The 27,075-nt window shown below is 38.5% G+C and overlaps 2 protein-coding genes across 8 annotated transcripts in view; one reads left to right on the forward strand and one right to left on the reverse strand.

Moving 5' to 3' along the window:
• The first annotated feature begins 501 nt into the window (after positions 1 to 501).
• LOC120781821 (protein mesh) lies at positions 502 to 19,916 on the forward strand. Of its 4 annotated transcripts, XM_040114055.1 has the most exons (17): positions 522 to 1,311; positions 6,098 to 6,336; positions 6,397 to 6,584; positions 11,940 to 12,117; positions 13,333 to 13,470; positions 13,803 to 13,971; positions 14,064 to 14,321; positions 14,390 to 14,552; positions 14,613 to 14,786; positions 16,356 to 16,478; positions 16,653 to 16,811; positions 16,882 to 17,626; positions 17,690 to 18,108; positions 18,194 to 18,381; positions 18,499 to 18,741; positions 18,811 to 18,855; positions 18,913 to 19,916. In XM_040114055.1, the coding sequence occupies exons 1-17, from the start codon at positions 915 to 917 to the stop codon at positions 19,428 to 19,430; spliced, it is 4,344 nt and encodes a 1,447-aa protein (XP_039969989.1). In that variant the 5' UTR covers positions 522 to 914; the 3' UTR covers positions 19,431 to 19,916. The 4 variants fall into 4 exon arrangements, with proteins under 4 accessions (XP_039969976.1, XP_039969989.1, XP_039969981.1 ...); XM_040114042.1 differs by having other exon boundaries at positions 502 to 536; positions 792 to 1,311; positions 18,499 to 19,916; XM_040114047.1 differs by having other exon boundaries at positions 18,499 to 18,855.
• Positions 19,917 to 20,468: 552 nt separating this feature from the next.
• LOC120767072 (guanylate cyclase soluble subunit beta-1) overlaps positions 20,469 to 27,075 on the reverse strand; it is a 106,191-nt gene continuing 99,584 nt past the window's right edge. For all 4 annotated transcript variants that reach the window (XM_040092933.1, XM_040092931.1, XM_040092930.1 and 1 more), the window contains exon 18: positions 20,469 to 22,541. The gene's annotated coding sequence lies outside the window, so the exon portion shown is untranslated. The remainder of the gene's footprint in view (positions 22,542 to 27,075) is intronic.

A 27,075-nucleotide genomic window follows, 5' to 3' on the forward strand; every position in this document is an offset into this window, starting at 1 on the left:
AGAATGCAACAAAAATGTTGGCAAAATTTGATTAGATAGCGGTGTTTGAAATACGTAGACTCGTAACTCCTCTCGAAGTTCATACATGTACACACGAACAGTTCGGATAGTTATCTAGCGAAGGAGTGTTTTAAATATTCCAGATTCCTTCTCTGACCAGAAACCTAATAATTTTTTGAATTTGTTGTTGCAGAAAAGCTTAATGTTCACGTTGGCCTATTTTTCCGATTTTTCTCCAATTTTGTTGCGTTTAACAGTATTCGTGGCCGTAAATGTGATATGAGTCGCTTATTAGGGCCAAGCAGCACCAAGTGATAAGATAAGATATTAACACGTTCTTATAAACACACATACACATACACCTTCGTATGTTCATGGCTGGAGTTATCTCGGCATAAGTTTCACATACGCAGGTGTTTGCATGTGTTGGAGGTTCAGGCGGACAGGTGCATACGGGCTCCTAACCGAGGCACGACAACGCCCCAACTTCAGTCTGAAATTTCCGTGGAGTCGCGTTGTACGTGTTTTTCGAAAAGGTGCGTAACTCCTGTGCTAGAAATATAGCAGGGTTGGAAATAAAAAATTTTGTTCTACTGTGAAAGTGTTGTTGTTGCATAAACGTGCTGATAAGCCAGAATTTGGTCTGATAAGGCCTTTAAAAATAGCTGGTTAACGGCAACAGTTAAACTTAGTGGCCAATACAGGCGGTGATGATCTCATAGTGAAGTGCATAAGAGGAAATGTGATTTTTTGGTAATATGCTTTAATTTGATTTTCTTCCTCTTCTTTAGTGAAAACACACAAAAACGGCTGCCCTCAACGAAAGTGCTATTAAACGAAAAATAATTCTTAACGAACAAATTAAACGAATATATTTATTAAAGTGAAAAAACCCACACACACACATACAAAAAATGCGTTTCAAAATTCTGATAGCCTTCGTGCTAGTCTGTGCCTTGTCGACCTCAGTCATTGCAAGCGAGAACTACTCTTCGGAGCTCGACACCGATGCCCAGGCGATCGACCCCAAATTCAAAGTGTCTAACGATGCCGAGCTCGTTGAAATGATACCAGAGATCGTGCAGGAACAAGCGAAACCAACGACTACGACCTCCCCAAAGCCAACAACAAAGACCACTACACAAAAGACAAAACCCTCGAGCCCGATTTCTCCACGCCCAAACAATGGTGTGACGCCCAGAAATCAAACAAAAAGCTTCCTGGAAACAGCCGGAGCCTTGAAGGTTAGCAAGGATTTCTATCTCGGCGAGTTGGGCTTCGATATCAGCGACGACAACGGATATGACTGGAGTAAGTTTGATATTGACATTAAAAGAAATAACCCTATATGTTTATATGTATGTATGTATGTATGTATGTATGTATGTATGTATGTATGTTTTTTTTTTTTTTTTTTTTTTTTTTAAGTAGGAGGAAGCATCAAAAGCCGAAGTGCGGAACTTTAATCCGCTAAACCTAACCTACTCCCAACTCCAGACTCTCCCACGGAACCACCTGATTAGGTATTACTTCGTGGGAGTGATAAGACAATTAAGTCTCCTCTATGGCACGGACTGACGGACGCCTATTCTGTTCTATATGTCTAAGTTTTGTCATGATTGACGCTGCCGCTTCGCTGACAGCATTCCAGTTCTCAGTGGACTGGCACATAAGTGTCGTCAAATTTTCCACCGCAAAACTACCACCGAGTGTAGTTTTAAGTTTTTCCTTGTACTTAAAAAGCGAGGGCAATAAAAGAATACATGTTCGGAGTCTTCTAAGCACTCTGAACACGTCGGACAATTCGGACTAAAGTCGTGCTGGAATCTGTACAGGTAGCTTCTAAAGCACCCATGCCCACTTAGTATTTGGGTTAGGTGGAAATCCAGGTCCCCATGTCGTCTGTCGATCCAGGAATGGATCACCGGTATTAGTCTGTAGGTCCACCGTCCCTTAAGTGAGGTTTGCCACCGCTGCTGCCATATCGTTAAGCTTTTCACTCTCTCTTCTCTTTTGGCTCCTATAGATGGCTCTGATAATTTGTAAACTCGTTCGTATTCGTCACCCTGGATGTCAATGGGCATCATACTGGCTATTACTTCAGCAGCATCACTTGAAATTGTTCGGAAAGCGCTGATAACTCTTAGTGCCGATAGCCTGTGCACTGTGTTTATTTGTCTGGCATACGCTTTGATACCTAGCGCCTGGATCCATATTGGAACCGCATATAACATAACCGATCTCATTACCTTTGCGAGTAAAAAACGCCTGTTGGAACGCACGCAGCCTTTATTTGCCATCATTCTTGACAAGGCATTCAGGATTTTATTCGCTTTACCTGCAGTGTACTCTAGGTGATCCTTAAATTTGAGTCTTGAGTCTACTATTACTCCCAGATATTTTAGGTGTGGCTGTGAATGAATCTCGCACTCCCCTATGGTGAGAGATATACTTTCCTCTACTTTTCTTGTACTTATGAGCAAGACCTCTGTCTTTTGCTCAGCCAGTTCTAAACTCATTGAGGAGAACCATTGGCGCAGACCGTTTATGCACTCATTGCATTTGCTCCGGAGGTCGTCGAGGTGTTTAGCAACTGCTACCACAATAAGGTCGTCTGCGTATGCAACTAATTTAATAGCTTTCTCTTGGTGTCTCCTTAGCACCCCATCATACATTATATTCCAGAGAAGGGGGCCTAGTACCGAGCCTTGCGGTACTCCACTCGAAATTGAGTAGCTCTTTGTGCCTTCATCTGTATCGTATAATAGTCGCCTGTTTTCAAAATAACTTATGACAATTTCCATAAGATATTGAGGAGCACGTATTTCATCTAGAGCTTTGATTATGTTTGTCCACTTTGCTGAGTTAAAGGCATTTTTCACATCCAGGGTGATCAGCGCACAATATTTTTTTGTTCCTCCTTTCCATCGCTTGCCACTTACTGCGCATTTCGCTGTGTCAACGACATCGTATAGTGCGTCAATGGTGGACCTCTTTTTCATAAAGCCGTATTGTCTTTCTGATAATCCGCCGGCTTTCTGGATTGCTATCTCCAAGCGGTTTCTAACTATGCTTTCATATACTTTGCCAATAGTGTCAAGCATACATGGAGGTCGATATGAAGATGGTTCCTCCGGAGGCTTTTTTGGTTTAGGAAGTAGAACCAATCGCTGGACTTTCCATGGGTCCGGAAATATTCCTTCTTTTAAGCACGCATTGTACATTTTCATGAATAATTTGGGTTTCAGAGTCATGGCTTCTTTTAGGGCTATGTTTGGAATGCCATCTAATCCAGGCGCTTTGCTGCTTTTAATTTTTCCGGCTATGGCCAATATTTCTTCTTCACTAACTAGCAGTCGTGACTCCTCGACTTCGGTTAGAGGCTTAGCATAAGAAATACTGTCGTGTTTTGGAAACAAAGTTTCGACGACATTTCTCATAAAGGATGCGCTTTTGGGTTGGTCGGCCTTATTCTTGAATTTTGACATACAGATTTTGTATGCTGCTCCCCAGAGGTCTTCATTTGCTTCCTCACAGAGTTTTTCAAAACACTTCTTTTTACTGCGACCGATGGCTGACTTCAGAAGCTTCTTTTGACTTTTAAATATATCCCTAAGACTGCTTTCATTTTCTTCGCTCTGATTACGTTGTAGGCGGCGTCTAGCTGAGTTGCAGAGTTTTCTGAGAACAGCTATTTCTTCATTCCACCAATACACTGGTCTTCGGTTGTTGTGGTGTGCTGTCCTACGCATAGTTGCGTCGCAAGCTGTGGACAATTTTTTCCGCACTGCGGATACCAAGTATATGGCGTCTTCGCCTTGTATATTTTCTGAACTCCAGACCATCTCAAAAAGTTCGGCATCAAAGTCTTTTTGTTTCCAAGTTCGTTTTTGGCATGTGCTCCTGCTGCGGTGTTCCCTCCCTCCAGCATATGAGACTTCGGCAATAATAGCCATGTGGTCACTATTTGTAAATATATCCGACACCGCCCACTTAATGTGCCTACTAAGGGCATCGAATGTATGTATGTATGTATGTATGTATGTATGTATGTATGTATGTATGTATGTATGTATGTATGTATGTATGGTATGGCATATTCGAATTACATTAAAAAGTGTAAAGAATGTCTTCAAATTCACTTGCAATGAGTCAGAGCTTACTCACCGGCGCTGTAAAAGGTTTACACTAGTGGCTGCGACTATTAGCACAGCATGTCAAATTTTATCGCACTTCTTCATTTATGTATTCACCTACCAATGGACGTGTGTTTGTGCACTTTACGTTGCCCAAGTATGCGCTTAACAAGTCCAGCGTTATCTTATCGTCACATTTGTGTTGGCAATATTTACTCACTATTTCTTGCCCAACAATCGACGCGAAGTTGCCTAACGGTGAAACAAATATTCATATTTATCCACGTATGTAGACACCGTTTTCTTCGTGTATGGTATCATTTACCGTTAGTACTCATCACGATAAGATAAACAAACTTAGTCGAAAATAATGCCAAAGCTTTGTATTTATTTTACAATCAGTGGTGCGTCATAGAGACATTTATAGGCCAGAAAGTCGTGGTTCAATAGAAACATGTGGGCACTTCATAAATTTGTGTGGATCCATGCTTATTGTTGTTTTGTTTTTTCGATAAAAATTAGTTAAGGGATTGTTTATGGGGATATATACATACATACATATACATATATGCATTTCGAGTTGGGACGGATGTGTCACATACTTTTCAATTTTTTTTAGCGTGAAGAACACCTGACAAATTTCAATTGTTTAACAAAAAATTATGTAAAATATTATTATTTAAACAAAAGGACCATGAAAAAATATTTATAATATAGCACGAACATTTTTCTTTGACTTTGCAAAATTTCATCGATTTATCTCCAGTAGTTTATGAGAAAATAATTTTACAATTTCATCGCGCTCTAAATTTCAACCTTCAATAACTATAACAAAAAAAAAATAATTTTTACGAAATATTTATATCACGGGGTATGCGTCTAGTCCCCTTCCTAATGAACTGCTAATTTTAAAAATCGGAAATTTTTCCAAATTTTCATGGACCACTTGACGTGGTTTGACCCATGTTCAGCAGTGGTGCCAAGTGTGGTAAAAACAAACATAATTACAAGACAGTGATTTGGAAACCGTACTAGATTAAAAATTGTTTACAATTTTTTTTTCAACCGTGTAACTTCAAATCCCTGTAAAAAGAAACCGTGTAAAAAAAGAGTTGGGAGTACCTAACTTTAAAGTCGTTTGGAGAACCAAAAAGTAGGCTGCTTTGTGAAGATATCCTTATTTTTCAATGCTTTCCACCTCTATTACAAAAAAACAATTTTAATTGCGTCGGTCTAGACTTTGGTCGAATATTTAGCTTCACGATCGGCCGATACTCGAGGAAGCGTATTATACTTTACATATTTTTAGACAGAGCTGTGGTTTTTACGCCCTGTGTTTTTATCTTGACTATGAAATATCTAAAATAAGTACCTACTTAGTAATTGTGAAATATTACCGTTGCGATAAAATGTATTAACGGGAAATTTTAAGCTTTTTGATTGAGTGTGTTAATTATTGTATGAATTTGTAATTTTCGTTTCTTCGATAATGACTAAATGGCCCTACTTAATAAATGCATCATTCTACCAACAAGTAACTAATTTTGACTATCTAACGGTTAGTAAATGATAATCTAAAGGGCAATGATAAAGAATATTTCAAACGGATCACTTTGTTTGGGAATATCTTATCTAGTTAAATTTTTCTTTAATTTTCCTTATTTTTCATGGACTTGCCGCTAGACCTCCTTCCCCGATCTGGGTTTAAATTTCGAGAAAAAAAGCGAAATCAGAATTGTATTGAAACGATTTGAATTTAATGTTCTCTGAGCGTTTGAATTTTATAGTCTATACTTAAAGAAAGTCTTCTAGTTCTAGTTGTATTATTGACATTAAAATATGAAATTATGAAATTAGTTATTAAAGTTGATATCCGCATGAAAGATTGCAAATATTTAATATGTGCTCTTCGTTTATTAAATTGATGTTTTACAACAAATCTTACTTTATTTTAATTGCAGCTAATCCCAATAATCCTGTGGCTCCACCGGTTATACCCTCACATGCTGCCGGCGGTTATGTCATTACCTCGCAGCGCTTACAGGAAATCCGTTCGAATCTAATGTACTGGTACTTTGACAAGGACACGAATGGCGGGCGCGGCGATTATCAGTATGACATACATGCCTCCATGACACAATTGCACAAAAATTTGAACTTTCGTCTGCCATTCTTCGGCTTCGTCTACAATTACACTCGAGTAAGTTGAAAGTATGCTTTGTCTGCTGGAACAGTGATTTAACATATTGTACTTACATAGCTATCGCTCAACGGATATTTGGAGTTCTCCGATCCGCCAGAGTATCTGACATATCCTCTGGTATTTCCCATAAAGGATTGGCCGAAGCGTCGTGATCCCGCTTTTATTGGTATATGGTTTTCGAAATGCCGCGTGGGGCGCATATATCCGACGGACATTGATCAGCGCACGCCTGGCGTGTACTTCCGGTGAGTAAAAGGCATTAATAATCGTGCTTATATACGTTTGCACAAGCCTATTTAGCAATGTAATCTTCCGAGCCGAAATTTACTTAACTCATAAAAAAAAATCAGAATGTGCCTGGAAAATGTCTGAGCAATGAGCAAAGATTTGTGAGAATTTCGCCAGTCCCGTATTTCGATTTTTTTCTGCTTTATTTCTTATTAAGTGAATAAAAAGTAGAAGAATGCGAAATCTTCCATTGTTTTTAAAGCACACCTTAGAGAATTGTAGAATCATCTCTTCTAACGCGTACATTCGAACGAATTGTTGCAATAACGCACTCGAACTAAGTTATTTGCCGTGACTCATTTGTAATTTAGTTCATAGAGGGTTAGCGCCAATTTATTACCTTTCACTACCTGCACACCTAAGTGGAAGAAGTATCTGTGGTTATCTGCGCCTTTTGAACCTTTCATGTTTTTCAATTTTGTCTACTTCGGGATAGTATTTTTCCTCGCCAGCAAAAATGAAATAAAACCAGAATCTTAACTAATAATAGTCAGAATTTGAATGAACACGAATATAGGCGTGTTGAATGTAGATTTTGAAATACTGTAAACTATAGGTGTGGGTCCTTTGAGTCACTCATGCCTTAGGGAAGGAAAGCTGCCGCAATTTGCATATTTATACACAAGAATTTGGGGTTATCACTTCATTATTATCACTACATGTGCATCCGTAAAGTACCATAGGTATATTATAATATTTTACACTTGATATTACCATTCGTGCTCAGGCGGCTGCGGCTTTCAACATGTCCCCACAGAGGGTCTCATTTGTTGCTTAAATCAACGCTTCTGATTGTTTGTTTGGTGTCAGCAGCAGTTTGACCTGAAATGATTAGAAAACTTTTCCAAATGTTTGTGAATGTGCGCGCCTGGTTTCCAGTCCCTGAAATGTGTTTGAGTTTCGGGTTAATTGCCTGCTCATTGGCCTCAGCGGACTGTGGCTTCGTTAAATTAGTTTAAATTGAAATAATTTTCAAATATTGAAAATGCTTCAATGTTTAAGTGTTTTATATAATCTTTCAAATGGAGTAAAGTTCAACCTCTATGTACTTATTAGGTATGAATTTGCTGGAAGAGTCAAGTCAGTCAAATAAACTCTCTCATAAAGTAATTTTGGTTTTTACAATTAAATAGCTTTCCAAAATATCCCCACTTGACAGCGATTCATTTATTTCATGAAAAATACTGTCGGTTAACGAAATGCAGCAAATATGTATTAATTTTTTTTTAGGTTTTGCTTTCGATATTTTTCAGCAGACCAAAAACCCAATAATAAATGAGCACAATCATGACGCGAACGTGCTTGATTTCCCAATCATAGTTAAAGAAGTACTTATAACATTCCTGAAACAAAATTCTGGTTATTAAGAGCGCTCTTCAGGGAGATAAGACTCACTGGTCTATGCTTTACTTACATACATTCTACGTACATTTTTACTTTCCTGATTTGTTACTCGGTAATGCTAGAACACACAGCTCAAGCTGTCGGCAGTAAGCTGTAGTTTCCAAATTTTCAAATCCGAGATGCCAACTTTTAGAAAGCAAGCACCTGCTAACGCCAAAGGCTTATTAATGCTTAAAAAAATAAAAAAAAATATTGCAGCGTGCCAAAATCCCATTATCGCAGAAAAATGCAAACCGACTCCGGTGTCATTTCGTTAGTTAGCATAGTTCCGACGCCTTCCTCGTCGCCATTGTCGAGCTTCCGCCTGCTGTCATTTGTTCCGCATAATTGGCAAAAAGTGGCATTCAACTTAGCTGACGGCGGCAGCGCAGTTCAGTTATTCACCCGCAGATACGCATATAGCGGTACACACTTCTTGCTCATTGCCAATTGTTGTTCTAATTGTTTTTACCACAGCGCTCGTAGTCGGCTATGCGAAGTGGTGGCGGGAAGTCGCACAAAACAGTGTAAATAACTTTCGCACGCCGAAGGCAGCGATGAAAAACCGTTGTTTTTTCGAATTATGTGTTTCAATTTTTGCTACTTTTGCATATTTGTTGCGAGCAGTAAAGTGTTTTTCTTTGTTGTTATATTACAATCTATTTTTTCTAGTTTTGGCGAAACGCGGAGTTGTGCAAGAAACCAACGGTAAAAAATGAGAAACCATTGTATTGTCAGCTGTTAGCTGTAGTTTTTCTCCATGTGGACATGCTCTGAATTCAATCTTACATATTTTTGCGACAGTTACAGTTGTAGTTCTCTCTGGCCGGCGCGCAAAGAAAAACCAACGTTCAATGGGTTTGTCCTTATGTGCACTGATCTGAGATATTTCGCATTTGAATTTTCGTTTATTATTATTATATAGAAGTTACCATTTTCGGAGAATAGCTACACTAACGTTTCCTCAGAAATACGTAAAAGCGTATTTGTTTCAACAATTTGGTACACTGGTATAAATTATTCTAAGAGAGCAGAAAATACAATAACAAAATTTAAAAATGCAGATTCATGCAGTTTAAAACAAAAGTATGAGACCATTAAAAACCGAGGAATGCAGCAAATGCATCTGCTGCCGAAACTGCTAAATGAATCATAATAATTTACGAAGTAATCCTGCGTAATGCGATTGTGTCTACACATGTACGTTCGCACAAATACCTGCATACTTATACCATATACACATTTACATTTATCGGCATTTGCTTAACAAATGTTTCTCATACGCCGTGTGCGCCCACCACCAGTAGCCTTAGTCATAGTGTCGTTTATGCGCTTTAATAATCCTTTCGTATTTAAATGAGCCAACTGCAGCTGAGATCACCATTAATCGCAGAAAGCTTATAAAATTAGCAGCGCGTTTTTGTAAAACATTCGCTGCCAGATTTTTATTGACACCAGGGCCGTAACGCTAATTTTCATAGCAGCTGAAACTATCGGAAGCTTCTTTTTTCCCTCACTTTTCCCTCAGAGAAGCAGAATTAAAGCACCAAAAAGCTGCGTTCCATTTTCTAAATAACCTTTCAAGTAGGTATAAACTACTTAGGGGGGTAAAATTCGCCCGAATTAGTGTTGTCGAAAATATGGGTAAAAAGTACGAAGAAAGATCAATAAACTTCTTATTTTTACTTCCTTTTCTATCTACAAAATAGATGCGCAGATATTCTAGGTAAGAGAAATAAGCATAAACAAGCCACTAAAAATATCAAGAAAGGTGTACACGGTTTCTTACAGTCGTTGTTGTTGCAGTGAAGAACTCAATAGAAAACAGGCAAGCGATCTCTATTTTCTCGGCGAGCGCTCAGTTACTTTACAAATCAAGTAGAGACCGCGTATAGAATCAGTACCAGGTATTTTTCACTCGGCGATAAGGAGGGACTATGGAAGTGTACCAAAACGACTCACGACAGTGTATCAAACGGAAGTGCTAATTAGAACCGAGAGAGCAGCACTCTAACCCACCAACCGAGCGACATTTGATAATCAGTTCTACCTTGATTATTTTTTATTAACCCTCGTTTATGCATAGACATTTGTTTTAATTGTGCGCAATAATCTGCACGCCGGGCACTTAGAAGAGCAGCTGATAATCGCATTAGCGCCTTTTAAATTACAAAGAGCATAAAATATAAAAGCACGTAGAAGAATTACGCTTTTTTTTAGTCACAAGGACTTTGAATTGGCGGCGGTCGCATAGCTGCCAAGCGGCATTAGAATGACAACAATTTAATGCTATTTGTTACCGCACTCGCAATTCAATTGCATTGCTATGCAAGCTCTTTTTGTTGTAAAATAGCTGAGCAACTGTGGAACTGTGCAACGGTATGCAAATAATGCGTGTAACGGAAAATCTTCAAAAGCCTCATGGAATTCTACTTCCATTATGAAACGACATGGCAAGATGTGGCTGGTGTGGGTGTTTTTGCGAGGGGACGACTCTCGCGCTTGTCGAGCGAGTCAGTTAAGTGAGTGGTTCCCATAAGTGACGGTATTTATATACTTTTATGTTTCTTTATTCATTGCTCGCGCAATGGAATTCTAAGAAGCCATTAAATATATATATTTAAATACCATAAATAAAACTAGAGAAATAGGGTGCCCTACGAAACTTCAGATCCCACGTTTTGTCGATGGCATAGGGTTTAATCTAACAGCCTTTATTATATTATTGTGTGTTTTGCTGCCGAATTTTGTACATTTCATCCTAAAGACTGTTTAATGAGGCAGCCATTCAATATCAGCGCTGCTATTTAAAGTATTAAAATTAAATCTGCGGCATTGGGTCACGTAAAACAGATAATTTGGTGGCCCACCTGTCACCATTTTGCTAATGGTGATTATTTTTATCATTTTAACGCTTCACCTCGATTATGGAAATACAAATATCCACAGAAAGTGAGAGGAATTCGAAAGCAATCAATATTTCGTATTCAAAAACAAGAAAAAACGTTAACTTCGGTTGCACCGAAGCTAAATACCCTTCACAGGTGCATTTCTGTTAGTAACTATGTATGTGTTCAGTTTGTATGGAAGCTATATGCTATAGTTAACCAATCTGATGAATTTCTTCGGAGATTACATTGTCGCCTTAGAAAATAACATATACCAAATTATATATATTTTGTAAATATATCTTGTCAAATGTGAAAGTTTTCTATACAAGCATCTGATTCCGATCGTTGAGCAGCTTCTTAAAGAGAAAATGACGTTTGCAAAATTTCAAAACGATATCTTGAAAACTGAGGGACTAGTTCGTATATATACAGACAGACAGACAGACAGACGGACAGACAGACGGACATGGCTAAATCGACTCAGCTCGACATACTGATCATTTATATATATACTTTATAGGGTCTCCGACGATTCCTTCTGGGTGTTACAAACTTCGTGACAAACTTAATATACCCTGTTCAGGGTATAATAACCAAAAACAAAAAACACACTTCAGCGATATGCGATAAGCTACGCGTGTAGATATTGGGAAATGAGCCGTTGATGTAATCTGCTTTGTGCACAAATATTTACATGCGGCGGCTTTCCCGGCCAACTTGTTAAATTGTTTCTGTTTCGCCCGAACAAATATTTATTAAATGCGAGTTATACGTGGGTCCACCCCACTGCTTTTTGACCTATCGCAATATGATTTATGACGTGGGCATTAGTAAACAAATAAAATATTCCTGACATGTAAACGATGCAGGTGGAGTGCAAAAACCCACTTGCGGCCGGAGACCCCTTATCCTTTAACCTTGCAACTGCCGACTGTTTGCAAATATATAATTCTTGATGTATGTGAATTTTTGCTTCTTAGTTTGCACTATTTTATTTATTAACTCGGATTTATATATGCATTTGTATGTTTCTTGCAGCCTCGAACGTGATTTGATTACTCGCACGGACCGTTTCGGCGTCGAGGTGCGTGAGCGCACCATGTGGGACATACGAGAGGGCGTCGTGGGCGCAGAGACGTTCATACCGAAACATGTTCTCATCGCCACATGGAAGAACGTTTCATTCGCCGGTGGCATAGACAACGCGCTTTTTACGGTAAGTTGCAAAAAAAGAATATTTTCTGGACCTCAAAGTCGACACACACATAATTCAGCAATCGCAAAAAATGTTTTTCCTTTCTTCATTTCGTGCTTTTATTGGCATGTGGACTTTGATAGATCGGCGAATGGCTTGACATACAGCTGTGTTCGTTTGCGACTTCTTTACAAAGGAAATTGTGTGCTCGCAGCGAGCGCTTGTGTGCTGACATGTCACAAAAGACTCTCTCGAGCAGTCACAGCCACTGTCACTTGCATTTATCACGTTTGTCAATCAGTGATGAATAGAAAAGCACGAACAAAGGCACTTACATTTAGAAAACAAGATTTTATTGCGTTTTAATAAAATGTAAAATGAAATTCAAACAGGCCTTGGGTGGTTAGAGAATCAAAATAAAGAGAACCAGGTGTATTTACTCAATACTAGGCAATGTAACATATTTATGAGTAAGTAAGTTTAAAGTTATGGACCGGCGTTGTTACCACATGCGTTTAAGTCTGCCTTGAAAACTCCGCACTCAAATGACTTCTGCAAATAGCATCCGTGCTATGCACGTTTAAACCACTTTTGTACCCTCTTCTGATTTGGTATTTGCATATTAACTTGTTACAAGCTTAAATTTCATTACAAGCAGACACATGTTTGCAATAGTCATCAAATTGAATTAAGACCAATTATTTACAGTTATTTTCGACCCGAGATTGTTTGCGAGCAAATAGCAGTACCAATTCCAAAGTGTGAACAAATAAATGCAATTAATAAATTTTCATTCACTTAAGTCTTTATATGTAATATTCATATGAAATAAATTTTTCTCATTTCCAAGAAATGCTTTTAAAAGGAAAAATGTGCAGCAATTCAATTAGATTGTTGAGCCTGAAACCAACAATTCTCTCCAGCGACTTGGAATATTCTAATAAAGCAATTGATTTTCGAATGTTTCGTTTATTAAGTAATTCAATATGCACTAAGAGAGAGGAAGTCATAAATTTGTGAGAATATGCTTTGTTATTGTAAATCTTATTGAAAACTCAAGACAAGAATTTCTAAGTATGCGAGTAGTCTTGCTTTAGCTTGCTATAGCTTTACATAAATACATTAATCATTCACTTGCACTGCTCTCGGAACAGATTTCTACAATTAATTCCACTGAAAAATATATTTTTTATTCTTATAAGAATCTGTTAACAAAAATATTTTACAAACTTACAGACAAATACTTTCCAAATGGTTTTGGCCACTGACGAAGTGTACACATATGCTATATACAACTACGATTTGCTGAAATGGTCTTCGAACACCGAGGCAGGAGGTGATACAACCACGGGCGAGGGCGGTGTACCGGCTTTTGTAAGTACAATATCATACATATGCCCAAATGTCATTCGGTTAAGAGCGTATTTAATCCATAAAGTAAAATTAATAAGTCTAATTAAAATAATAAATAACGTGCGTGTGGTTGCGCATAAATTCCTTAATATTTTTTAACTTCACCGCAAACTGGCATGGGCATAAATACCAAAGCGAAGAGAAAAATGTGACAAGATAATTTATATCGATGTTAAAATGCGGTTAGCCATGGAATTTAATTGCAAAATGTATTATTTTCAGAACTAAACTTTTTTGTTTATACTTGTATGTTCAGCGTTGCCAACACTTTAAGAGCGTCGTTCATTTTGCAGGTGGGATTCAATGCAGGCAACGGTACTCGGTCCTACGAGTACACGCCCTATAGCCAGCAGATGGTGATACGTGACTTGACGGGTCGTGGTTGGGGCAATGGCTTCCCGGGCCGCCATCTCTTCCGTATAGACGAGCAAATCTTAATTGGTTCCTGTAATAAGGATATCGGTGCGTACTCGCTTTAATTGCATACTTTATATATAGACATTATAGAGTGTTTATGAAATTTTAATAATATTGGGGTTTTCTGCAAATTATAGATGCTTCGCTTTTACCGTTGACCTTTGCGCCCGAAGCCGGTAATATGTTGGGCGGCACGGTGGTCAACATCACTGGTCCTTGCTTTGATCCGAAGAAACGCGTTACATGCCATTTCGATACCGAAGATGTGCTGGGCACTTATGTGAATACAAATCGTGTTATCTGTGTGCAACCGTTCTTGAAAGCCGAAGGTTGGGTGCGCTTGGAAATTTCAATTGGCAGCCAGCGCTTCAAATGGCGCGGCAGATATTTTGTAGGTAAGTGAGAGGTCGGAATTTCGCTTGCTTGGTTTCCAATATAATTAAATTAATTCAATTCATTTTAGAAACGCCCGCTTTAGCAACGGAGAAGATTTTCTTCGAAACCGAAGACGTCCACAAGAAATCACCCGACCAGATACAAATCAACTGGGATCCTTATAACTTAACTTCAAACGGCAACGCCAATATAATGATATCACTTTGGGGCTATCGCGAAGTTACCATATAGTAAGATTCAGTTATATCAAACGGTAAACAATCAAAGTTAATTTAACTTTTTTTTCTCAGTCCGCAACTGGAGTATATTGACTCAATCGAGACTGGCCTAACCAACACCGGCTCTTATGTGATTTATCCGAAGAACTATGAGAACCGCAATAATTACAACAACGATCTCCAATTCGGTTTCCTGCAAATAAATCTAACGAATCCAGAGCAGTATTCCGGTCTGAAGATTAGTCCGTAAGTTGAAAAATTACCTATTGAACTTTAATGACACATGGATGTCTGACAAAAGCGTAGAATCTGTTATTTTAGGGCAGATAACCACAACTATAGCAATAGAAAGGAAGGAAAGGAATACGAAAGGTTCTTTATTACATAACTTCAAAACTTGAAATGTGGTGTGTATGTATATGCTGCGTATTAAGAACAAGTGATGTGCCAAAGTTCACGTCCCACAGAAATGAAAGCTCGTTCAATGTTTTTCTTTAATTTCATATGAAAGTATTTGCATTCTATTAAAGTCATTATTTTATTACCACGCGTCGAGCTTTTGCTTTGTGTCTAAAGTCTGCATGTGCATATGCATACATTAGGGTGTGTGTAGGTGAAGTGGCCTTTAGCCTAAGCACTTTACTACAAGCGCACACAACAACAAAGTTGTGTCAGTGTTTTCATTCAATTTGTCACTTTACAGTTTCCATACGTCCACTTGTCATTTGTCGCCAGTCAATTAGGTTTTTGTTTTGTTTTTGTTTTTGCATTTGCATTTTCATGTCATCAATGCGCAATAATTCAATTCGATTGTAAAATCAATTGCCTGTGCACAAGGTGCATTCAGTTGGTGTTAGTGAGTACAGCTTGTGCGGATGCTCAAGGGTGAGTGGCTGCGTGGCTGTTTGTGCGCCATTGAGTCAGCCTCGATCCCTGTGCCACCAGTGAGCTAGCTTTTAATGCAAGCACTCTTTTAATTCAACAATACTTGGGGTCAATATTGCATTCGTAATGCAATTACAAAAGTATATAACAAAACAAGTGGTGGTTAGGCGAGTCAACCGAGGCTGGAGGAGGTCGAGACAAGGAATCCTGCAACTCAACATATCGTTGCATATTCGCATACAACACAAGTGGTCAATTGTCCAGTTTAATTCAATAAAGCTTCAATCACTACTTATTGAGATCCAGGATTTATTGTTTCAAATCTTCAGTGCTCAAAACCTTCTGCAATATGTTGCGTTTGAAAACTCCTACTTTTGTATTATCCAAGTAAAGCGACTCTACCCTGATGAGTACCAATGGCTGGGTTTGGCTGATTACATTCGTGTTGTTCAGCCTAGTTCTAGTTGTCTTATGTTTGTTATTTGATGTGAAATCGATATTTTATTCGTATAATTTGAACATTTCAGAAAATGAAGATGAGAAAGAACTCACTAAAAGTATTCAGTGTGTAATTAAGTGTGTGTAAATATTTCAAGCCTCAAAATTTTTATCAAGCCATCAGTCAATTAAATTAAAATCGATCCACAACTCGGCTCCGCTCAAAATATATATTGTGTGGATCAACTAACAATCGACGGCTCTAATCATTACTATATCATGCTATTAGAGTTAAGCCGTTAAAGCCTTCAGCCTTTTTAAGATTTCATTTTACTTGCACTGATACTAAACGCCGAATTAAAATCATTCCCTTTCTTTGAAGAGACCTTTTGACATCATTCCCTTTTCTATTTTTCCTTTACTTTGTTTGGTGCATTTGCCTGACGTTCCTCATAACGGTTTAGTACATTTTGCATTTTCTTCTCTTTGTAGAACGCTCTGGTCACGTCCCATCCCTCTGGGCTGGTATTTCAATAAGCAATGGGAGCGCAAGCACGGACTGCGTTGGCCTGAGGCGCTGTGTGAGAATTGGGTACGAAATGACCGCTTTTTGAGGTAAGCACTGGAACACATTATTTGTTGGTTTTTAAGCGTTCGCCACTATGGCAGCAAAATTAATTGCGAGTAGGAGTGTCGAAAGACATGGGAAATGATACTGTACTATAGACTTTCGTATAACATTGGCTTTCGAGATTTTAGAAATAATAAGCACTCATATATTGATTTCAGAACGTTCACTGGGGATTTGCCGCTTTGTCCCTGCACGCTGGAGCAGGCCGTTTATGACAAAGGACGGTACCGACCAGATAAGGAGTGTGACAAGGACTCGAATCCGACATGTTTGCAGCACAAAAACGCCATACATTGCGTCGTCAGTGGTAATCCGGTGTAAGCTCACATTGTCACACAAATACTCAAAAAAACAAGAAAAAAATGATTTGAAATTTTTTTCTGACAGTGCCGAAGGTGCCGAACAACAGTGTTGCTACGATCGTTATGGTTTCCTGATGTTAACACAGGATCAAGTGTGGGGCTCCCGCCCACGACGTAATCATAATCTTGGTAAAATGCCTTGGAATGAGGCCGGAAAGGTGCCGACGCTATCTAATTGGTTCCACGACATGCGTCCATGGTACTCCTGCTGTCATTGGCAGAAGGAGCAGTCTGTAAATTGCGAAACTTTCCGCTTTGAACGTCGACCCACTCAAGACTGCGTGGGCTACCAGGCGCCTGGTGTATCTGGAGTCTTCGGTGATCCACACTTCATTACTTTTGATGGCACGCAATATACTTTTAATGGCTTAGGTGAGTTTGTCTTGTCGCGTAGTGTGGCCGCTGATCGTCGCTTCGAGGTGCAGGGTCGTTTTGAGCAGGTGCCCAAAAATCAATATGGCGCTGTGATGGCTACTCAGTTGACCGCTATGGCGATGCGTGGCAATACGACAACAACAATTGAAGTGCGTCTGCGGCCGAAATTTGCTCGTTGGCGCTATGCCCTGGATGTGTTGGCCGACGGGCGGCGTATTTATTTCGATCGGGAAAGCATGCGGTTTCAGCATTTTGATGGTGTCACCGTTTACACACCCACTTATCTCTTGAATCAGTCCCAAGTTGTTGTGATGTTCGATTCAGGCGTAGGTGTGGAAGTTGTTGAGAATGAAGGCTTCATGACGGGGCGAGTCTATTTGCCGTGGGATTTCATTGTGAGTACATGTTCGATATTTATAGGTTACGTCTTCTTTAAAAATATTATTCGCTGGTTTTAGAATAAAACAGCAGGATTGTTCGGCAATTGGTCATTCAATGCGTTGGATGACTTTGCGTTACCCGACGGTACAGTGGTCAACTTGAATCTGAACAATTTCCAGCAGATTTACACCGATTTCGGTCTGAAGTGGATGTTGGCTGATCGCAATATTCCGGGTGTAGGAACGGCTCTATTCTCACGTGAAAACGGACGAACTGCCAGCTATTATTCGAATGCTTCATTTGTGCCGAACTTTGTGAAAGAGCCGCAGGACTTCTTGCCCTCGAACCGATCGTATGACGTGGAGCGTGCGGAGGAATTATGTGGCGAAAGTTATCAGTGTCGCTATGACTACGGCATGACATTGAACACGGATATGGCGCATTTCACCAAGAATTACTACGACAGTTTAGTGAACATAAGGAATTTAAATTCGAAGTAAGCCCAAAAATCTTTATTTCATTACTTTTCGGAGTGAGGTTAGACGAAATTCATATTGATTTAACGTTTCAATACTTTGCAGGCGCGTAGTTTCGTGTGGAGTTCTGGAGACTCCTCGCTTTGGACGCAAGTTGAGTTTTGACTTCATGCCAGGGGCGAAGATTTCATTCGAGTGTGATGAGGGCTTCGTGCTGATGGGCGATCAGCGTCGGGAGTGCATGGCCAACGGCCTTTGGAATGTTCCTGAGTATGGTTACACCTACTGTTTGCGTGAGTATTCTTGCCAACCCATTGGTAGACTTTGTAAAACTTTATAAGGATTTTCTTCGCAATCGCCTCTTACAAGTATATCCAATATAAACATATAAAAAACTTCACTTTCAACAGGTGAGGTATTCTATACACGTCGCGTCGCTTTTATTGCCATCGCCATTATTGTGTGCGTCATATGTCCGCTGATGATATGCATTGTTTGTGGTATTTACCGGTTCCGTCAAAAACAACTCAAGGAAGATCCCGCTTGGCAGATGACCATACCACGATCGCGTGCTTCGTCACGTTCCAACTTGCGTCAGCTGAGTGGTCCGGACGACGATAGCGATACGGATGCAACAGGCACACTCAAGAAAAGTAGGTCATATGATAAAGTTTATCGAACGAATGAACCACTACCGGGCAAACCCCGTATTGACTTTCCAGCTAAGAAATGGGATCTGGATGACGAAGATGTGACCTCATCCGAAGGTAGTGAAAATAAAGATACAAAAGTAGCTAGCGATATTGAATACGTTAATAAAACAGGTGACAAGCCGCGCCAGATGGGTAGACGGTCGCTGCGCACCAATTCGGGCACCGACCATGATCAACACGAAGAGGACGGCACAGCCATAGATGAGCCGGCTCAAGCCCATGTGCAGGGACAGGCGCCCGATGTGACGGATACAGCGCACCGAGCCGCCTATAATCAGCCACCATCACCCGAGACAGATGAAGAGCCACAGCATAGTAGCGCCTTGCACCAGCAATACAGCCCGACATTTAGTGGCGCCGATAGTCGCAACAGCTCCATGAATTACCAACCGAATGCAGCAGTACAGAATCGCTTTGGCGGAGTGCCGGTCTTACCCAATAACACACAGTTCTTCAATCGCCCGCCATCGAATATACCGGCAGGTGCAACATCATTGCCGATACGCCAAGCGCCGACTGCAGTGCCGATAACGAATACGTCCATGCCACTGACGCAAGATAATGGCTTACCGTCGCCTCCATATGCCGCCTCACCCACACCATCGGTGCAGCGTTCGACCGAGGTTTGAAAGTACCGAAAACAGAATTGGAAAAGACGCAAATAAATCGCCGTTTGCGAAATATTTATTCAAGAAGTTCATGCATCTACAAAATAGTAATTATGTATGTCGTAAAATGATCGCCTACTAACAGACCATCCTATCCTATCGTCGTTCACGTTTAAAAACAGCATACGAGCAAATAACTGTAGTTATTACCAATACATTCTAACCTTAATTTGGATACATTCTGCTTAACTCACAGCCAAGTTCAAATCGCACTCATTCACTCATCTATCCGCCTCATTGAAAACCTGTATTTGCCGAATAAGTAGTGTGGTGCAGCGCCATATAAATTATTGCTTTGCTGTAGTGTTCGCTCTCCCCGCCAATCCAGCATTAAGTTTAATACGGTTTTTTATATAAAAAATATTGTTTGCACTTTGAATTAAACAACCTTAAATATAATGTGTAAAAACTACTCATAAACCCAAAATAAAAAAATAAAAACCATAATAGCAAATTTCATACTAAGAAACATACATATCATTCAAATGTACAAACCAAATACCATTGCTAATGGTCCCGACAATATCGCCATCACAATTTTTTAACTGTTCCAAGTGTTTAGAGTTATTTGTAAATCGTCCATTCCCGTTTGATAAAACCTACCTTTTATATATATTTTCTGAGTTAATAAATAGTTAAGTTATTAATACGAGCCTGGTTTCACTACTCAATACTTGGCTTTAGTCCATCCCAACAAATTGTGGTAAGTTGTCATTATGTTGAACCCGAAGTTATCGAGTCGTACTAAGCCCATTTTATTTTGGGCGCATCTTTCTTAGCCGACCTGTGGAACACTGCAATTTCAAAAGCACAATTTTCCTGTGTTTTTGATGAATTTTACCCTTTATTTGTTTACAGTATTTTTTATTGGAGTTTTGTTTTCTCAAGAATAAAATTTATTACATTTTCCATTTACAATAATTCCTTATTTATACATTATCAGCTGCAACACTGCGATTTCTGCTCTTACAATATTCATTCCTCAGAGTTGAAACTTTATTTTTTTCTTTTCTTTCCCATGCTTATGCAACTACTGTAAATTCAATACACTTAGTTGGTAATATTCAAAATTCATATTTTCCAGTTTTTGTGTTGTGCCTGGCATTTGCAATTGTTGAAATAACACGAAAGTTTTCCGTAACAGTTCAGTGGGAAGCAGGACTCGGAGTGTAGACAAGCGGAAAGCTCTAAGCAATTAAGACTGCGACAAACTTATCAAAAACTTAAATGAAACGCTTAGAAAGTTCCCTCAACAATTAGGAGAGGGCAAAATAAGTTACATATAATTTGCCGCTGCGTGAGAGAATAATTATTTTAAGCAAGGAGTTGTGTTAACACTCAACGGCAGCTGCGGCTTGCGGATGCGATGCGAGTTCGACACTTTTGGGGTTACCCCAATAAATGAAGAATATGGGTAGAGTTAATAAAAAGTTTAATAACTGCTTGATCGAAAATGCATTTCGAACAGAACGATTTCTCTTTAACTTAAGGTGGTTGTGTGGTCCACGCATACTCGTTATCATTGCAGAACTGACCCTTATTATTGAAGTTTTATTAACAAAGCCAAAGTGCCAAAGCATCTATTTCACTCTGCCGCCCGAGTCTTAAAATCAACATTCTTGCGGGATTATTAAAGGCTTATAACAGCGGGAGAAAATATCAGAAATTTCCAAGTAAATGTTTTGAAAGTTATTGCAATAATTGTCGCATGAAAATTATTTAAGAATGAAACTGACGCAAATCTGCGGCCTTCGTTAATGTTATATTTGCCATGCTGCATACATACATTGTATATTGTGTGTGTGTGTGTGTGTGTGTGTGTGTGAGAGCTAAGTTCGAGTATCTGTGTGAGTGTTTAAGTGACAGCTTAAATATCTATAAAGCTATTTTCATCAGTTGACAAACTTCTTTATATTTCTTTATTAAAGAATTATGTCATACGCTTGTACATATGTACGTACATATATAGTATATAAGTTAGCAGTTGTGTACATTTAAATAGCCTAAAACATTTTACACATTCATTTTCAAATTTTTCCACCTGCGTCCAAGTGTGTGTGTGCCAAACGATCAATATTAGCTAGTAGAATTGCTTAAGTTGCCTAGAACTAAGTATTTACTTCCGAACACACAAGCCGGAACTTTCTACTCGTATTCGCAGTATGTATAGGTTTTCAGTTGTAATATATTTATTTCAGTTATCTTAAACAAATACGCATTGTAACACCTTGTATACTCCATTGCTCACGCTCGCTTTACGTGCCTAATAACGAATACGTGAGTTGTTGGTGTGCTTTAGTGTTCTCAAGTGGGTTAGTGTTTGTGTGAGTTTTCTATTATAATAACATTTTAATTTTAATACCTTTATTTAATTATTTATTTATATTTTCTTCTTCATAGATCAGTTTTAATTAGAATATTTGCTTTAATAGATTGCGTTTGGAAAAGGTTTACAATTATCTACCAATCGTATATGTAGGTGTATGTATATACGAGTGTTTCTTGGCTTATAGTTTATCTATTGAATTTGCTTAGAGCTACATATTAGTTAAAGACTCTTCAAATCTACGATTTATGCGATTTAAATATCCTTTGTGCTGGTTAGCTCTTTGTTATGAAGAAACCTTTTGGAACAGATATCATACCCGTTGTGTTTAGACAAAGAAACATGAGGCATGAGGGCAATTCATGAGAGGAGGCAATTTCAAAAGAATGTCTCATTGGACTAACAAGGTTGACTAATAATTTATGTAACAAATAATACTAATGACTCATCTATACATAAAAATGTGCTTTTATTTTCTCCTGAACTCACTTTAGAAGGCAGTTGGTTGCAAGTGTTTACAATAACAGTACATTATGCTAGGTTCGCGTATATAAATGTGTTCTTGTAACTATTGAACAAACATAAGGGAACAGTTTAACTTATTTATTCTTTTTAGAAATCACCTTAGGAGTAATGTCTATGGTTTTCCTTCTGGTAGCTCCCATGTGCGGCGATTCAAACCTAAAGTACCAGAGTAAGATGAGAGAGTTGTAAGGTGCAAAAGTTTAAGGTGTCATCCACAACGTCTGTAAATAAAAGGAATGAAAAAATAAAAAAATTGCATTATATATAAAAACGAATTTTGTAAAACAACAGTGATAATTTGGTTAAAAGTAAATAACGGAACTAGCCTTCAACTTCTTTTCAAATACAAAATCTTCGAGCGAGGTTCAGATGGCTGAAGTGCGTTTCTTATGTGGTTACAGATTCCATTTGTTTTATTGCGCTTACCCATAATATATACTCGAGTTACAGTGAAATAGTAACGTATTAGCTCTCTCTTAAAAAAACTGTTGAAGCTCAACTAAAAATAGATATAAACTGTACTAGGAACCCAACATTTCGTAACTTTTCTGTTATGAGCACCTCTACGAAACACTACACTATTTTGGAGAATATGGTATATAAAAAGTATAATTTTCTATGGGTCATAATCTGGTAAAGGCATTTCACCAGAGATTCTATGCCAGTCAATACGTCTGTCTACAGTATAGACTCTAGAAAAAAAAAAAAACAAATTTACAGATTCCGTATTCAAAATGCCGGTATTATCAAACGTGAAGATAATCCAATGGTAAAAATTATCTTGATAACAACTTTTCGTAAAACACATACGTTACGGGTATGCTCATCCAATTCCCAGGAGGTCGAGGCAACAGTCGGAACCCGAGTATGAATCCAAAATATTTACATACGAATATACAAATGTATTGTTGAACTTAATCCCAAAGAAGAGTACAATTTGTACTTTTTTATGTTTAAGGGGTTACATGGGTTTTCGGGTTTTAAGAAATTAAATTCTATGACACCTCTAGAATTTTGTCCTACATTGTCCTACAGATATAGCCTTGAGATCTTTTGGACTCGAGGCTAGCTAGGCTAAGTGCGCCGCTTTAACGCGTTTTTCTCGAAACTGTGTTTTTGAAGTCGATTGGCAAGATTTCTCGAGAACTGCTTAACCGATCCTCATGAAATTTTACACAGGTCTTTGAGATACAGTTCTTGACGGCTTGGATGAAGGATTTTTTCGATTACAGTTATTTGATAAAAAAATGTTGAGAAATTTTCACTGAAATGTTAAGCCATGGGCCCATGTAACCCTTTAAAATAGCTTTGGTTGATATTAAAAATTGCGTTTTTACCTCAAAGTTTCATATAAAATAGGAAAATAAAGCAAAAACTTAAACAAGTCTTGTTAAAATACAAAACCTCTAACTATACCAGATAAGGCATGGGACTTCATATATGTGTAACCAGGAGCGAAAATAAATAAAATCCGATCAACTAACCGCGAAGAAATACATAAATTGGAAATGTTGGTGCAAAACCTTATGTTCACCCAAAATAAAGCAAAAACGGGCGTGAGTGTGTAGTGGTCGTCTTAGGTGGGAATAAGAACAGCTTAAAATTATCAAACCATCAATAAAACTTTGGCAAAGCCGAAACTTGATTTTCTAAGCAGCTGAGACAAGTTCCACATTCACATGCAGATGGCACCTGTGCAAGAAAGTCAAATTCAAGTGGAACGCCATCTACGGGGCTTCGCAAAGTATTTACCTAGCACCTGTAGTGGCTGCGAGCGAAAAACCAAGACGCTAATAACTTTCCGAAATAGAAAAGTTTTCACACAAATTTCGGGCACAAGGTGAGCCTACCTGTACAACAGCAGCTGGATGAGAAATTTCCCAAGAGGCTAGATATTTGCTGGTGTGGCGTTAGGATTAAGTCATATACAGAGGCATTCATTAGTATGCAAACTATATTTCGCCTTTTATTGAATATATGTATGTATGTGCAGTTACAATAGTAATATGTTACATTAGTTCATCTAATGGTTGTTTGTATGACCTAATATATATCTAGATATAGGGTTACATATATACATATATACAAAAGATCAGGCTGTCATTCAATTTCTAAACCAAAATGGTATGGAAGGCTTTATAATTTCGGGTGTTAAATTCAAACAGCGAGGGTGGCAGCGCTCACCTTTTGCTGACATTCTATATCTCTGGAACTACTTAACGAAATTCAACCAATTGTATGTGAGGTTGTTAAAGCATTCCTATTATACGATGGATGAAAGCGGATGACACCACGCCTACTTTCCACATAAGAAACTATTCGATTCCCTTTAAAGTAAACAAATCGAACACCAATGGAGTTATTAGAATACAAAAAATTGTCGAAATCAGACTATGCCTTTTCAAGGATCCATACGCCAATCCCAGTGCTTATGGCCAATTTTTACCGAAGATATCTGTCAATCTGCTAGGTAAAATGTGGGAAAAATATTTTTCTGATGACAGCATTTCTTTTGTTAAACCTAATATATATTAATAAAATATTTTCGGGCTTCCGGTTGACTTTATACCTCGTCTATCGGTCAATGTGCAAGCAATCTTAATAAAATTCAGAAATAATCTCTTTCTAATAACAATGCATGGAGGATGGAGTCATGTGTAGAAGTTCACGCAACTGAGGAAAGTTCTCTGATCGCCATTCACTTGGGAGTGGCCAGAAACGATTCTTTTACACATGGCTCAAGCAGCTCACTACTTCCAGTCTTTGACCAAGTACCCTCTGGGTAGCCTAAGAACATCCGTTCGAAGGCGAGCTAATGTGAGAAGGCGAATCCTCCCCTACATAGGGTTGTGCGCTGGGTTTGGGACCCGCCACGTAAAAACCAGTACCAATGAAAAAGAAAAAACAGCCTCAGATAAGAATAACAATGCATCCTCTTGCCTTGATATGTAAGTAGAAACTGAAAGAATTTCTGAATTATTAAATCTATGTACTACGAAAACTTAAATTCGGTTCTCTTCTTAAATCGGTGCCATGGAAATTCTTGAAATTTATATGTAAGCAATTCAAGGTATTAGAGCTTCGAGCCTTGAAGAACTGTTCCTAAAAGTGCAGCAATATTTCTGAAGGTGGTTAACGAGTAGTGTAATCCTCCTCCTTCAAGAGAAGAGGAGCTCATATTAAAATATACACTGAAATTCAAATTCTATGTTTTTTTCTTTGGAATGCTCATGCAGTGCATTAAGGGGGGAGCCTGATTTAGAAGCTTCGAATTCGAATTTTTTTTTTGTTTTTACTTAAATCTCTTTAAAAATAATTTAAGAATATGTCCCCAAAGTTTTAGATGGGAATTTGGAATATTTTCGAAGCTAGAAGGAAAATAGTGACCGAGCGTCTAGCAGATATATGAGCGATTGGGCAGAAAGCGAAAACTTTGACGCGGGATTTCTCGGTTTTTCATTTTTACGATTTTTCTTAATTGGCAGGCAGGATAGAAAAAACTAAACGTCGTATGTGATTGGGGCAAAGCTCATTATCTTTGGCATTAAATTATCTTCTATTTAAACAAAAAAAATAAGAAAAGTCAAGTTTGGACATTTTTTTAAACAACATAAAGTAAATTTTTTTTGTCAAAAACCACTTTTTTCAATTTTTAAAAAATTTTACACTTTTTTGGAATTTTTTTATTTTACCTAGAAGATAAATTATAAAAAAATATGAAGCTCTTTGAATTTTTTGTTGCCGATAGAAATTGTGACCTGCATCCTGCCCGCCGTCCGACAAATGCACATGCGAGATGCATCGGGCAAATGCTTCCCAAATGCAGAATATCAAAGATTTCGAATCCAAAAAATTTGTGAATGATGTTTAAATATATATAACTATAAGCCATAGAAATTTTGCTATAATTTCTTTCCTTCCCAAAAAAATCCGCAACAAAATTGATTTTTTGAAGCATCTAAAGTAGGCTTCCCCCTTAAGGCGATTACTAAGGCAAGATCAGCATACAGAAGAATTTTGCTCCACTGAATATGTGACGGACTGACATTTCCGTTGCCGTTTGGGCAAATCCAGTGGCTGGGCGAAGCTAATGACCATGCCGACCACCATTAACAAATATGTGGTGGGTGGGGTTGACGGCTCCTCCACTCACACTCTAAAAGCTCATCACATTTCCATGCAGGTCTCACGTCACCTCAGCAACCTCAATGACATCTTCAACTTGTTGGATGGAAAAAATCGTTATCATAAATTACAATAACAATTGCAACCACAATGCTTTGCCATTTTCAGCATTATGTGGCAGTGCAGCTTAGTAGTCCAGATAATCGCCAGTTTCCGCATCCATTTCCTTTCCTTTCGGTCTATCTCAGTTTTTTGACAAACCAAGCGTTAACGATTTTTATTATCATTAACTGTCATCAGCAGATTTGGCCGAGCATCGCACCCATTCGCTGTGCTGAATGTGCCGCTGATACGTGTGGGGGCAAGTGGTCTCCACCTCCATCAAATGTCATCAGCAGTTTTGGCTGATGTTTGGGTATCTTCGAGCTGCACAATCCTGTTTTTGGCTCATCTTGTATGCAAACAGTTTCCAGCTACATCCGTATTGACGATGATCTCTTCTTCTCCTTCTTTTTTCTCTGAATTGCATTGTACTTGTATATGTGCTTTTAGAATAAAAATAATACATTTCGTTTCGGTGTCTTGAACTTGACTGATGGTGAGAGAATGTAACTTAAAAGAAAACTTTGT

The sequence above is a fragment of the Bactrocera tryoni genome, chromosome 1 (genome assembly GCF_016617805.1).
Source record: "Bactrocera tryoni isolate S06 chromosome 1, CSIRO_BtryS06_freeze2, whole genome shotgun sequence".
Taxonomy (NCBI): domain Eukaryota; kingdom Metazoa; phylum Arthropoda; class Insecta; order Diptera; family Tephritidae; genus Bactrocera; species Bactrocera tryoni.